A 15,353-nucleotide genomic window follows, 5' to 3' on the forward strand; every position below is an offset into this window, starting at 1 on the left:
GTGTGCTTCATTTTTTTTATAATAAAATGGAATTAATATATAATTTGATTTCAGATAATTTTTTTTATTTTATAGGAGAGATTAGTTTCAGAAACACTTAAAAAAATTATATTTTTGTATTTCAGTTGGAAACAAACAATAACAATAATGAATTGAATTGGGTTAAGTCACATATTTGAAAAACATCTTTTGATATAGTTAGGAATCTAATAAGGGAGAGGCATTGATTTGGAGAGAGACGTACATCGTAAGCAAGAGAAGGCGAGGAGACTCACAACTGCTCACTGCACTGGAACTTCACACTCCTCTCCGCCCATTCATATCCCCAAAATGTTCAACCCTCAAACTTCGCCACCGCCGCCGCCGCTGCCGCTCATGACTCCGCCGGCAACCCCTCTCAACCAAGAAACGACGTCGTACAAGAAAAATCGCAGAACCAGCGGAGTTCCCGTTCCCCTTCCTCACTCAGTGGAAGTGATCGACGTTGACGATTTCATTCCCTCCGCCTTTTTCCAAGGCACGATCAGGTCAAACGCGGTCTCCGTTGAGCGACACGACGCCGTTTTCAAATCTGTCCACATCATCGACCTTTCCGACACCGAGGACGACGATGATTTACGTATCCTCAATTTCACTCCCGCGAACACCTCCTTTGGCAAACGGAAAAAGTTGAGGGGAGAATCCTCCAGCGCAGCCCCCTTCGACTGCGAAATCTGCGCTGAAACCAAAACCTCCAAGGAAGCCTTCTCCATCAACGGCTGCTGCCACGTGTACTGCAACCACTGCATCGCGCTCTATGTCGAATCCAAGCTCCAGGACAACGTCGTCAACATAGGCTGCCCTGTGCCGCAGTGCAGGGGATTACTGGAAGCCGAGGATTGCCGTTCGATTCTCGCCCCTGAGGTTTTTGATCGGTGGGGTACAGCGCTGTGTGAGGCGGTGATTTCTCTGGAGGAGAAGTTCTACTGTCCTTTTCCGGATTGCTCTGTGTTGTTGATTCGCGAGGGGAAAGATGAGGATATCAGAGAATCGAATTGTCCTAACTGTAGGAGGCAGTTTTGTGCGCTGTGTAGGGTACCCTGGCACGAGGACCTACCCTGTGAGGAATTTCAGAAACTGAACGCCGATGAGCGGGGAAGAGAGGATGTGATGCTGAGGAACCTTGCCAAGCAAATGATGTGGAAGAGGTGTCCCAATTGTGGGTTTTACGTCGCAAAAACCTCTGGCTGCATGTACATGAAATGCAGGTAACATGGCTTCATACAATTTCACAAATTTATTGTATATATTTTAGTCACAATAGATTTACATATTGGGAATGTTTTTTCAGTCATGTTTCTCTGTTTGTGCATTGCGAACTATTATCTTTTTTATCCTAAAAACCATGCTAATCAGGACTTTTGTGTGAGAAGTAGCAGTTATGGTTTGGCTTCAACCACCCTCTCTGTCTTCTCGTTTTTATTGGGTAAATTTTGAACATCTCATTGAAAAGGACGAAATATGGCATACTCTGTCCGTAGTTATTATTGGTAATTGAGAACATCGTCAAAGTGCACATTTTTTTCAGCCTTCCTGATTCATTTGTCTGTTTTAATCATGTCAAAATCAGAGTTTTAAATTTTTATGTTAAATGTGTTCTGTTTTGGTATCACATTTGGCTTTCATGTGGTTCATATATAGAACCATGCATGACTATTGATCAGCCTGTTTTGCATTCTTTTTTACTCTTAAACTTTGCCAATAAATTATTATTTTCTGCAGTTAAGAGTGATAATACATTTCTTTACTTCTTTTTATGTCGATTTGGTTTGGCATTCTTTACACGATATCAGCTTGTAAAGAGTTAAGATTCATTATTCACATAATCGCTCTAAAGCATGAGGTTCTTACATATTATTCTAGTCTAATTATCTCATCTACTTGCTACAGCAGAAGCGAGAGGTGGGAAGTTCATTGATTGATGTCAATGTTTCAAAATACATTTATGAATTTTTGTTTAATTTAATGTTTCAGGTGTGGGAGTGCCTTCTGTTACAACTGTGGGGTTCCTAACACATCTAACCACCATTATTGCTCCTCCTGTAGAAAATAATATTATTATGGCGGCAAGGAAGTTTCATCTCATGGAAGCTAATCTAAACTCTTCTCTATTACCTCTCACCTACTGACTTAATTATATATACATTAATATTATTATGTACAGCTTATTATTATTTAACTTTTTTCAAATGTTAGAACACAATTTCCATATGTTTCATGTGACTTAATGTCTGAGACCTATGAATCTTTGACAGCTCTAAGGTTCATTTCCTTCTATTTATTTATTGTGTCTAATTAGTTTCAATAGGGGAGAGTTTGTTTATGATGTACATTAAAAAAAAAAGAATGAAACATTAGTTGTTAAAAAGTACCTAACATGTACTGAACATGAAGTAGTTCTCCCTTTGAAGTTAAAAAATACCCAACAGAGTGATAGCTTTTGAAATGGTCTGTGTTTGAGAGATGTAATTGGATCTTTCTCCTATGAGTCACCAGTATTTTTAAAAATTTAATAGATTTATTCTAAAACTGATTGGAATTGTAATGTGTTCAAACTTTATACTACCACAGATCTCTATTGAAACATGTGCAAAGGGGAAGGAATTAGTTTTGGACTTAGAACAAACAAATCCCTCCATTAATTCTGTGTTAACCTACTAGTTGCATTGCTAAATTATGACTAAACTGAAAGTTAAGCTTTTGTTTGAAACCAAATTTTAGTTTGATTAAAAAAATAATTTTTGACTTAGTTTGAACAGTATTAATGAATGTATTGTTCTAATTGAATTTATTCAACTGAATTTTAACTACTGAAGTTGGAATTGTTTATTTTCTGTTCATTTTTACAGGAGAGGGGAGAAAGTATTTATCGTATTCATGTTAAATGAAATTTTAAAACTATAGGCACATTGATATATAAGTGAAAAAGTACTTTTCTTGGGTACTGTGAATTTTATTTCTCATCTTGAATCATAGACCTCTTATCATCTAAGATTGTGGGAAAGTAGAATCATTTGTACTTGTAAGGCAATTGGGACCACTTTTTGAGAATTATTCGAAGAGGCACTATCTAGGGTGGAAGAACTGTGTGTGTACATTTGTTGTTTTTATCCTTTGGTTCTCTAAGGTTCAATTGGCACTAAGGGTTGTATTTTTGCTTCTTTCATGTTAAAAGTATCTTATAACCAACCATGCAATATACTTAATTGATTACAAAGGTTACTTAATAGAATATAGAACTTATATTTTTTATATTCTAACTGAATAAATTAATTACATAATATAAATAATTCCATTTAAATAAAAGATTTTACTATGAATAATTAAATTTGTCTGTTACCATCTGCTGTTTGTGATTGCAGAATGGATTATGCATTTTCTGAGGATAAATTGAAGAATTAAATTATTTATCTTATTTTACGATTACAATTATTTCATCCAAAGTAAAAGAAGTAGGAATAATATAATATGTAATTTTGAAAAATAATCTATAACTATATATAAATAGGATTTTTTAATTATTTATTTTTAATTTAATTTTTATAATATAATATTTTTTTAAGATTAACTATTATACCTGTTTTTTTATTCATTAATAATTATTTTTTATTTTCTTCATTTATTTTATTTGTTTAATAAATATAAATTTGTTTTATATATTAATTTAATAATATTATCATATCATTATCTAATAATTAATATATATATATATATATATATATATATATATATATATATATTTAAAAAATGCATATATACATGTTTGTCTTTGTTTACACCGATGTATAACAGTATAGTTTTTTTGTTGAAAGTAAATATAATTTATTTTGATGGTTCTGAAAAGATTACAAATAATAGGCTGAGATTATTTCTTATACATATCTTTTACCAATTCCCACATTTGCTTTTTTTTATAAAGGTTTTATTAACTGCTGCTATTAATTAATGAGTTTTATATATATATATATATATATATATATATATATATATATATATATATATATATTATTTTAAAAAATACATAAATAAGGATTGGACATATTTGAATATCTCGTCGTAGTAATATTTCTGACGGTTTCTGATTTTCGATCTCTAAAAAGATGAACTTACGGTGAGAGATTTAAAAAAAGAAGGAAAAAAGTTTTTGGAAAACAGATTTCTAAAAAAATGAAACGTTTTCTGAAATTTTTTCTTGAAATTTCTATTTATATATATACTTTTTATTTTCTATTTATATATATATTATTATTAATATAATAAAAGAATCTTATTATTTTAAAACACAGTCAATTTTAAATATAATTTTCTAAGTTTTAACGAGGTTGGACAGTAAAATATTTATTTGATTATTTTATATTTTAATCCAAAAATATTTATTATTATTTGTCATTTTCTAAATATTTCTATAAAATAAGTTATTAATTTTTTAAATTGATTAAGTCAATATATATAATAAATTTATATTCGTTAATAAAGTTAAATATATCTTTACACATATTTACGATAGAAATGAAAGTACTCATGAAAAGTATTCACATACTTAAATATTATATTATTGGAAGACCAAATAAATATGGATATTCAGAATGTATTTTAAGTTGGTGTTATTTATAAAATGTAAATACTTTTGTCTTTTGTTAATATATTTGTTTCTCTTCCGTTTATAAAAAATAAATATTTTTGTTAATATATATATATATATATATATATATATATATATATATATATATAATATTATGTAGCAGTTCATGTAAAAAGAAAAAAAAAATTATTTATCTTTCAAGGATGTTCTTAATTCTTCGGGAAGGACATAATTCATAATTTGTTAGAGTTTTAAAAAATTAAAAATTAAAATTGAATATTGTGATTTACTTAAAAAACATTAAAAGTATATAATGGTATAAAGTATTAAATAAATTATAATAATCTCGCATATATTTTTATGTACATAAAAGACTACTATTATAGTGAGTATGAATTGATAATAAATTTTGTTATGTCTTGATAACGGAAATAAATAAATTTTAGTTATTGAAATAAAAAATATTATAAGTAATATTGTGTAAATAGCTTTTTATTATGAGTAATTATTTGAATTGGAAAGTAGTTACTAAAATCTATACCTATACATATAAAGGTATATTCCATTTTGGTGTCCACAATTTTATCTTCAATTTTATCCTTTAATAAATATTTTTTTTAAACTAAAATAATTGTTTTACTATTAGTAACCATTTTATTAGATTTATCTGTTTCACTCATTTTTTTAATTAATATTTTAAGCTAAAATAAATATATTTGATAAAAAAATTATCTACAAAATAAATGAAATATTTATAATAAAATTTTAAAAATTATTTACATTTACTTTTAAAATTTAAAAAAGTTAATACACATCAGGTTTTTTCCCTAGTTATAAGAATGTAAATAATTTTTTTATGAAGAGTAGTTATCTGAATTAAAAAATAAAAAATAATTAAGTATGTTTTTAATCTTTAAATTTTGACACGAAATTAGAATTAGTAATTTTGATACGTTTTGGTCCTCAAACCTTCAAAATAATTAGTTATAGTATTTTTAATCCAAATACGTTAATTCTTTTTTTTATGTGATAATTGCACTTCATGCTAATAATTATTTTGTTTACATCGTTTGACGCTTCTGCTTCAATATTTGCTGGAAAACACATTTGACACATCTAAAAAATTTAATATAATTAGATAAAAAAATTATACTCATTCATTTTTTAAGTTTAGAAAACAAAATGTATCTTATTTTGCATAAAGACGAATTCCAAATTCGTATAAAAGTTCAAAAACTAAAAACATTTTTAATCCATTAAAAGAATTACTAAAATGATAATATTGAAAAATAGATTTTTTTTTATGTGATGAGGGTACAAATAAAAGAGGATGTTTGTCTCTTTCTATATATAGTTATAAATACTATTATTTTATAATACTTTTAATGTTATTATAGAATAGACGAAATCATACACTGTATAATCAATTATGGCAGCATTAGCATTGCAATTTTACTCTTCATATGCTTTTTTAGACTCACCATTTTCTTAGTATTTGCTCATATTTCCCTCTCTTAAATAGCCTACTTTTATTCTTTTCCTTCCTTTACTCCATTAAGTAAAACATGAATCTATTTTATTTCTTTTTTCTCTCAATTTGATGATGATTACAAAATAACAAATCCTTAATCAACTGAAGTTTAGAATATTATGGATGATACTATGAGAACTAAGTTGTTACCTTTTTCTTTTTTCAGAATGAAAAATATAAAATACTTGTAAACTATAATCACATAAATTAGTATCTTGTACATCTCTCACTAACTTAGTTATGACAAAATCAAGAAATTATTGAGGAAAGAATTTCTATCTTGTTATGGAAAAATTTTGTTCAATCACGTCTCATTAAGTCATAGTAAAGAAATGTGCAAGTTTAAAAAAAAATAATAATAATAATCATTGCAATGAATTCCTACTGTACCCAAAGTGTATGAAGACACTCATTCTTTATAGGCATGGGTACCTTTGACAAAAAAAAAAAAAAAAAAAACTCTAAAGCTTTAACATAAGTGAAACAATTTCAGTCCTTAGAACCTACCCTTACCAATTGAGACACACAAGTCTGAGCATCATTTGCTCTGGGAAATCTATCTAAACACTTGCCATGTACACTTAGCTCTAGGAAAGAGACACCATCATTTGACCTGTTAGTAACCATTTGCAGTTTTTTGAGATTTTTTACTGAACTTTAAGGCACTGCAGCGAGGACAAACGTATTCCAGTCCATCGGTTTTTGCATAGTCCTGCCACATTCAATATATAGTCATCAGAAATAATCATAAAGTTTTCATATCATATCCCATTCAATCACAATCTGAAACTGTGCACAAAAAATATGCAGACAATGAATGACACTGAATTCCATCTGGGAAATGAAAATCTTTTTTTTTACTTGGAACATACTTTTTTATGGATTGAAATTTATTTGAAACTTCAATCATGAGACTTAGTTTCTTCCGAATGAAACAAAAGCAACATAACTGCAACCACTTGTTGCAACTTGACCTGGTATTGTCAGTGTACATGGTAAAATTTCAACCAAAAATTGTGTAGTGTTGTTATCTATAATAACGGTTTATGGTTTACAGTTTAGGGTTTTTACTAGCCATGCATTACTTGAACTTCACACACCAGAGTAAAAATTTGGTAATACCTTAAATGCTCCAAGTCCCTGCCGCCGATCACAGCCAAAATGAGCCCACTCACCACATACGCCACAGTTCACCCAGTCACCTGCTGCACTACTGTTGTTCCAACATGAAAGGTAAAAATAATAGTGAATAAGACAGAAGTTGGCCACCTCCACATCCTAGATAGATACAAAGAGAGAACAGAGAAACAGACCTGTGACACATCAAGCAGCACTCTCCATCTACATCCTCATGAGCTAATTCATATTCTAAGAGATAAGTTTCGTAATGTCTTTTGAGTGTATTGCCAACACCCTGATAGCAAAGGAAATAATTAATGTCTCCAAGAATGCATGGAATGTGGATCTAAAATATCACTCTTATGTTTCAAAAAAGAAAGCAGGGTAATGCATGAAGAAAGTGCTTGTAAAACAAGTGAAAAAGGGGGTTCCAGTCATATCCATGTAGTGCAAGGAAATGTCATGTTCAAGGAAAGACAAAAATAAATCAGGATCCTTACAGTCATTCTATTTGTCAAAGTGTGATTCCGCATCTTTGAGAAAACTTGTCCTTTCCAATTGATACCATTTCCAACATGAAAACCTCCTCTTGAAACCACCTGAAATGCCCAAGTGTGTGTCTCAGTTACAGTTTTTACTTTCTACACTACAATCCTGTACTACACATTTAGCTTTCGTACTCAAATCTCCTACCTCCCTGTACAAGTTGAACAGGTCAAGGCGTTTTGCATTCAAAATGGCATCAGGGAACTCGGCAAGTCCACCTGGCGGAATTAGACGATTATGTCCCCGAAGGATCAAAAACTGCATTACATCCCTCAGGAAGTCCTCCTGTCAGAAAATGCATCAATGAGAAACAGGACAGAGAAAGTTGGGATTTAGTGTCATAAAATGCATTGATAATTTGAGAATACAACATTTGATGTAAAAGCCATGAAACCAATGAAAGTAGCAAAGGTCAACAAGAAAAAATGTGTAAACCACCTCTGAGCAAACTCGTATTGGAGCTCTGTCACAACCATGCTTTTTCATAGGTAGTGGATTCAAAGAAATAATCTGGTTGGCTTGAAATGAGTTCGACACAGATTTCCTGTTTGTAACCGAAGTAGGGCCTGAAACATTATGCTTAATAGGAGCAAGCGGCTGATTTGATTTTCCATGGTCTCCATCATATCTTGCACCCCCAGACAATCCAGAAAAAGGGAGAATCTTGTGTCTATGAGATTGAGGAATTGGTCTCATAGCAGCAAGATTTAATTTCTGTCTATGACTACCAACATCTTCAATTCCCCGGCCACTAGGATTCATAGACTTTGAACTAGAGCATGGTTTAGATCTTTTCCGGCTGGCCGGTGGAGGCTTCAGCCAACTTGGAATCGCAGAGAAAACTGGCTCGTTGCGACAGTTTTCTTTCTCCGGCTTAGTACAAAAAAAAAGGAGGCGCTCAGCGTCATCTTTATTAAAAGATGCAACTGGCAATCCCTGAATGCTAGCAATTCCCAACATAACAAGGCTGCGGTATGACACATTGGATGCAAGCTGTCTCAGAACCTGTGCACGAATATAAAAACTATCAATCAAAACATAAGGTTTCATTATTCTCAAACAAACTGAAACATAAACCTCCATCTGAACCCCTTGATTGTTTAAAAATAATTTTTAAGGGCCACAAAGTTATATTTTAGAAAGCTTTAACTGACAGAAGGAATTTTAAGAAACAAAATTTAACCTGTGAAGCCCATGCAGGAACTCGCATACAAACTTCAAACACACTAGATCCACAGGCTACTGAGGCTGATCTTCGAGGCTCCAAGGAAGGTGATTTACTTTGTTCATGATTAGGAAATGCCTGAACAAGTTGACTCTTCTCAATGAGCTCTTTCTTAATGTGATTCTCCAAAAGCTGAGCACACAAAAAAAAAAGGGAGAGAAAAAAGTGATGTGTAAGTAACAAAGTTTTGAAGAGCATATATGAAAAAAATTCAAACACTGATAGCAAATTCACCCATGCCTGATCATTAAAACAAGTGTCTGCACTACCAGACACCAAAAGTGATATATGAGCAGTACTACATGTGGATATATCACAACGCATAGTCACTACACCACGTGAGAATGTTCCTGCCTGCAGAGGTGGTGGTGGAGCACTATAAAATATACAACAGTGAAAGAAATTAATAAACTGGATAAGATGCTAATAAAAGACGAAAATTAAAAACAAAATATTAGTTCTAAACTAAAGATTATTACTCCTAAAAGTAATTGAGTGCCAAAAAATCATATTTTCCAACAAACGCCATAAGATGACGTAGAAAAACATATATCAACTCTCAGAAGTCAGAACCTTCAAAATACCTAGTCCTGTTGTGAAGTTTGCATCCCCGTATCTGAGAAACAGAAAAATACACATGAGTAATAAAACAATTCAATGAAACACTTATAGTAACTAAAAATTAATAAATCTACCATTCTAGTCCCTGAGATGGTAAATCTGTCGTTTTAGTCCTTGAAATCACATAGTCCTCATTTAAGTTCCCTACTTTGTATAAATTCATTCGTTTTAGTCTTTTTCCATTGTCATTGGCACTTAAGACTTGGTAATAATGGTGAACCTGACCCAGGTAACTAAATGGTGGTTGTTTTGATCTGAAATTATCTATGCATATCCCTTAAGTATTGTGTAGATTACATTGTCTAAACAAGGTGAAAAATGCCATACGATTTATCTACTTTCTTTGATATGATTGTATACTTTACATGTCATATAAAACTATATTCAAAACCAAATTCAATACAACATTCCTAAAGGGAAACAAGCGGAATTTCACCACAACTTAGCCTATATTAGTTAATTAAATTAATTTAAGGGCCAACATGCGATGTCACATCGAATAGTAAGAAAAAATATGATCTAGCACCCAGAAAGCAATAGCAGATAAACCAACAAAAGAAAGCAATAGCAGATAAACCAACAAATCCAAGTAAACACATGCATCAAACTTACTTCTGTAAATAGAAGAGCATTGAGTCCATCCTCTAACGCTCCCAACAAGCAAGCATCCTTTTTTGAGGGAAGGGAGTAAAAGAAATTGAATCAGTTTATAGCAGCCAAATCCCATGACTAGAACTACTTGCAATAACAAACTTAATGACTATGAACTACAAAATAAGGCCTACCAATGTGCAGGGAACTCCACAAACAAGAAATCTCATGTTCACATCATCATCGTATATCTTTACAGCAGAAATAGTCTCAGGTGAATTTTCCTCTTCTTCTTCCTTCATATCTGCTACACTTGGACTGGTATCAATATTGGGAGGAACCCCAAAAATTTGTGGCCCAAACTTACCAGCACCCTTATGGCTGTTAGAAGGTAAGACATTGTTTTGTATACAGTATAGTCTAAAAGATGCTAGAGCAAGCTGGAAAGCATCCCATGTATGGCTGGATGTACTACAAAACATAATATCAACCATTAGAAACACAATATTAAGGGATACATGCATGTTATAGTGATTAGTCAAGAAACTTCTAACCAATACCAAAGTAAATAATAAAAGTAAAATAAAAAAATAAAAAAACTGCACCCAATAGTTGGAACTTGCTACATTCTCAATACATACCAAAATACAAAAATTCAAAAGATTTTCTTGTTACCATGTCCAATGTCTGCTTCATTGATAGAAGCCAAAATTAGTCAATGAGAAGAGTGATTGCAGTCATTAAACCCATTTCTATCCAAGAAAAGACAAAAGCACCACCAGGAATTGTGATATATGTTAAGTATGTATGACACCCAAGATGATAGACGGTCATACCTCTGTGCTACAGAGAAAAAAGAATGACGAAAATGTGAAGCTGCATACTTTGAAAAATCATTTTTCCAATAGATAGTGTATGGAACTCCCTGCCAAACAAAAAACCTTTATTCAATTATTCTTCATGATAAAGGAACATAAAAATCAATATATTGGATTGTCACATCTTTAACGTGCTCATTAACAATAAAGCCAGCTAGTCTAACCCAAAATTACTAGTTTTGCAATTATCCAATACAAGGTATTGGATACATTAACAATAAAAGAACTTCATCCAATTAAAAATTATATGATCAATAAACAAATTTGGGAGTACTGGTTCCACAATATGGTACCCAAGCCATTTTCAGTTGGCTTTAATCATCACTTCATTCATTACTTTAAACCAGAAAACTTCTGTTTTCATATCTAACCTGATTTAAATAAATAATACCTTATTACGGAGTGCCTCCGCCAATTTCTCTCCCTTAGGAGTTTCCAAATAAACCTGCAACAGTATCATGGAATATTGAACATCAAACAATATATTATATGTGTCAAACAATCACAGAACAAAATCATTCACACAACACTCACTGTATTAGGTAATTTGGAACCAAATAATCCACACAATGTTTCTGGGGAAGACAGGTCAAAATCCTCCCATGCAAGGGTCCCAATTTCTCCCCTATCTTCTAGCAGCTGACCTTGCAGGTAAACAAAATCTGGTTGCAGTTGTTCAAGAGCCCGACCAAGTTCATCGGTACTAGGTTTGATCAATAACTTGACCTAAATTCCCACACAAAGTTAAAATTCCACTTCAGAACATATTTTTCTCTCACAACCATCAGAAAACAGAAAACAAAATAAAACAAAAATTTGCATAAATAGAAACTAAGTGGTCACCTCAAGACTGCCAGAGGAAGAAAGCTCTGGAAAGGGATAAGGTGGTTGATCCTCAGAAGCAGCACTCTGCTTCTGCTTCTGTTTAATGTCACGTGATTTACCACTCAGAACAGCAAGAAGACTACAATGTCTTGACACACCCTGAGAATGGAACATCATGTGTAACCAAACTCCTCCAAATACATGTATAGAAAAAAGACGCCACCACCACCACCGCCAGTTGTCACAACTAACAAAACACTGCTACAACAGTTTCTACTCTTCCCACCCCAATGCCTCCTAAGGATTGTACAAGGTAGCAAATCCAACCCAGAAAGAAGATAGGAATGAAGGTGTTAACTTTGTCCCGTAGGAATTGGGAACAACAACACAACTCAGAGATTGAAGAAAAGGGGACGACCCAGATCAAAAAGAGACGAGAATCAGCAACCCAATTGGTCAAATTCCGAACTTGGCGAAGAATTCAGGACGAAAATCCACACCCAAAATCGAATCAATGTCAATAAAGTCAAGAAAGAAAGTAAATTGGGAACCCTACAAATAAACCTCCCCAATCGCTCTATCATCCACCAAACCGAAAGCCCATTTATAAATTCAAATATTACTAAAAGTATTTAATTGGGAAAAAATATTAAATCAAAATCAAAGACCTTTTTGTGTCTCGGCACAGTCCCAAACTCTACAAACCACAACACCAATTGGGTCAGTCAAAGTAAACCATTAACTGAACAAATACAATAATATTACCATTACAATAACTATACAAACATTAAATTGGCCCCCTTTATGTACGATCCTAATTAGATTAACCTTTTGATGATTCAAATACAATAAATCCAAGGAAAATAGAATAAGGGGTTGCCAAAATGATAAAGTTTGTTATTATCATTATAAAATAAAAGGAACAGGAAATGTCTTTCACACATGATTCGATAACTTTTGAAAACGTAGGACGATAGAGATGACGATGCCAATGGCATAGGATATTATAATTACTCAAACCAACAGGATGCACAACTTGGTTTGTTTTATCTTTTGGTTCAAAGAACTGAATTATGTTATGTGCTTACACACGCGCACACGCTCTTCAAAACAACAACAACATCCAACCTCTGCTGCTTTCTTAATTCCTTTTCTCTTTCTCTTCGTGCTTCTTTCTCCCTCACTCACTCTCTCTCCTGATTCTCTCTCAGCTTAATCTTTATTCTCGTACTGTTGGTTGGTACTTTGACGCGGACACGACATACCAAAAAGTACAAGGAAATAATCTCGGAGGACAAAATAGACAAAAACGAGAGGTGGTTCAGTTGTTGTAAGCATAACTAATCTAAAAGGTTTTTACTGAATCTGATACAAATTGAAAATTGTTGAACAATTTGTTGCAGTTAAAATAGTTGGTTCAACCAACTTGTAACTGGGTACCGTATGTGGAAAATTCTTCTTCGTACACTTCTATGTGTTGTTTTTTGAACTTTTTTTAAATCAATTACTTTTGAGAAAGCTTAAAAATTGCTAAGATTTTTTTGGGTTATTCCTCATCATCCTACAAATTTGAGTAAACTTCCATGTTTGTTATTAGCAAAACAGACAAAAAGGATTTAAGAAAAGACAAGGCAGAAGGTCTATCCAAAGTTCCTCTTCTTACTCATGATCTACTCCACTTAAATGTATGTTTGAATACATAACATTTAATAACTTATTCTCATGCATGTACTCAATAGACTTGAAAAGTTAAATATTGAACTATATATTCTCAAATTATAACCTTTTCAAAATTACTCGTTAAAATGTTGTTAATTGTTTTGAATGTATTATTATTATTATTATTATTATTATTATTATTATTATTATTATTATTATTATTATTATTATTATTATTATTATTATTATTAATAATGGGTCTTTTGCAAGAGAATCACTAGAGATAATCAACACTAATAAGACATGAAACTAACTCATATAAAAGGAATTAACATCATCTTTAACTCAAAATGTTAAGACAAAAGGTTTATGGATCTTCATATATATATATATATATATATATATATATATATATATATATATATATATATATATATGGTGTTCAACATTTTCATATTTATTCAATGTGAATGAGACTTCAATTCACTTGAATTTCCAACAATTTTCTTTCTCAAGTGTGAGTCCCTTCACATTGTCTAATAAATTTTATAATTGAAGAGTGGAAGAAAAGTCAATCTTATCCATGATAGGAACTCACTCAGGTAAATGTATATATACATAAAAAACATATCCAAGGTAATAAAACTATATTGAAAGAGATTAATAATATCAAGGCTAAAAATAAGGTAATGGCTATGTAACAAAATCCAAAATAATTAAAAAATAATTTGAAAATCAATTTGCCTTCGTGTATTAGCCCCCCTCAAACCGGAGAATGTATGTTAATCATTCCCAGTTTGGAAAATATGGATCTAAATGGTGTTGGTGTAAGAGATTTTGTGTAAATATCAACCAATTGTTGTGTCAAAGGAAGAGGTAGAATATGAATAACATGCAAGTTGTTATTAGATAAGAGAGTTGTTGTATTTCACATATTGTTCTACAAGTGCCTGATACCCAACTTCACATGAGGACCTTGTTGTGATAGTTTGTTTCTTAGATCGTCATGAGATTAAGGAAGAACCAAATGTATAGGCAATATTCAGTAATTGATTTTTTAGAGTCAATACAACCGACCAAATCAAAGTCATTATATACTATTAGTTTCATCATATTTGATGACGAATAGAAAAGGCCACATCCAAGTGAACCTTCGATATAGTGAAGGATTCTATGAAAGTTATTTGATGTTGGTCTATGGGAACATATAAGAACTGACTAAGGTGATTTACCGTAAAAACTATATTTGGCCTTATAGTGGTAAGATAAATGAGTCTTCCTATCAACCTTCTATAGGAGCTGATATCAGAAAGTGGATTGCCAGTAGTAACTCCTAGCTTGCTTTAGTGATCCATAGGTGTCGTGACTGCCTTACAACAAAGGAGACTAGCATATGATAATAGTTTTGGGGCATATTTATGTTGGTTAACTATTGTGCCTTTGGAGGATCTTGCAATTTCTAAACCCAAGAAGAACTTGGCTTCTCCAAGATCATTAATGTGAAACTGGACATGAAGATATTTCTTAACATTGTTGATCTCAAAGATGTCATCTCCTACTAGCAATACATCATCAACATATATTAGTAAAGTTGTGAAGGATTTTATTGTCTTCTTGGTATATAGGGTAGGATAAGCTTGACTTTGAGAATAACCAAGAACTTACAGAGCATGTGAAATAGTAGTGAACCGTTGCCAACTAGCTTGCTTTAACCCATAAAGACATTTATTTAATAAA

General features: G+C 31.9%; 2 protein-coding genes across 2 annotated transcripts; one reads left to right on the plus strand and one right to left on the minus strand.

The window, feature by feature from the left end:
- The first annotated feature begins 203 nt into the window (after positions 1-203).
- On the plus strand, positions 204-2,320 carry LOC114162134 (E3 ubiquitin-protein ligase RSL1-like). Its single transcript, XM_028045921.2, has 2 exons — positions 204-1,247; positions 2,014-2,320. Exons 1-2 carry the CDS (start codon positions 331-333, stop codon positions 2,090-2,092), a joined length of 996 nt encoding a protein of 331 aa, XP_027901722.1. The 5' UTR covers positions 204-330; the 3' UTR covers positions 2,093-2,320.
- Positions 2,321-6,493: 4,173 nt separating this feature from the next.
- On the minus strand, positions 6,494-13,240 carry LOC114163813 (ARID/BRIGHT DNA-binding domain-containing protein). The gene is made up of 15 exons (XM_028048162.2): positions 11,976-13,240; positions 11,667-11,858; positions 11,524-11,577; positions 11,091-11,179; positions 10,449-10,725; positions 10,276-10,332; positions 9,627-9,658; positions 9,283-9,418; positions 9,001-9,174; positions 8,256-8,822; positions 7,965-8,102; positions 7,772-7,870; positions 7,466-7,566; positions 7,275-7,365; positions 6,494-6,864 (listed from the first exon to the last, which is right to left on the minus strand). Exons 1-15 carry the CDS (start codon positions 12,132-12,134, stop codon positions 6,769-6,771), a joined length of 2,262 nt encoding a protein of 753 aa, XP_027903963.2. The 5' UTR covers positions 12,135-13,240; the 3' UTR covers positions 6,494-6,768.
- Positions 13,241-15,353: the final 2,113 nt, after the last annotated feature.

Source organism: Vigna unguiculata, chromosome 9, assembly GCF_037176805.1.
Source record: "Vigna unguiculata cultivar grain cowpea cultivar isolate G323 ecotype 2 chromosome 9, ASM3717680v1, whole genome shotgun sequence".
Classification (NCBI taxonomy): domain Eukaryota; kingdom Viridiplantae; phylum Streptophyta; class Magnoliopsida; order Fabales; family Fabaceae; genus Vigna; species Vigna unguiculata.

Coding starts and splice junctions, on each gene's coding strand:
- LOC114162134 (XM_028045921.2), top strand. CDS start 331: ATGTTCAACCCTCAAACTTCGCCACCGCCGCCGCCGCTGCCGCTCATG. Junction 1,248..2,013: donor TGCATGTACATGAAATGCAG/GTAACATGGCTT, acceptor TTAATGTTTCAG/GTGTGGGAGTGCCTTCTGTT.
- LOC114163813 (XM_028048162.2), bottom strand. CDS start 12,134: ATGATGTTCCATTCTCAGGGTGTGTCAAGACATTGTAGTCTTCTTGCT. Junction 9,419..9,626: donor AAACTTCACAACAGGACTAG/GTATTTTGAAGG, acceptor TATATTTTATAG/TGCTCCACCACCACCTCTGC. Junction 9,175..9,282: donor ACACTTGTTTTAATGATCAG/GCATGGGTGAAT, acceptor TTGTGTGCTCAG/CTTTTGGAGAATCACATTAA.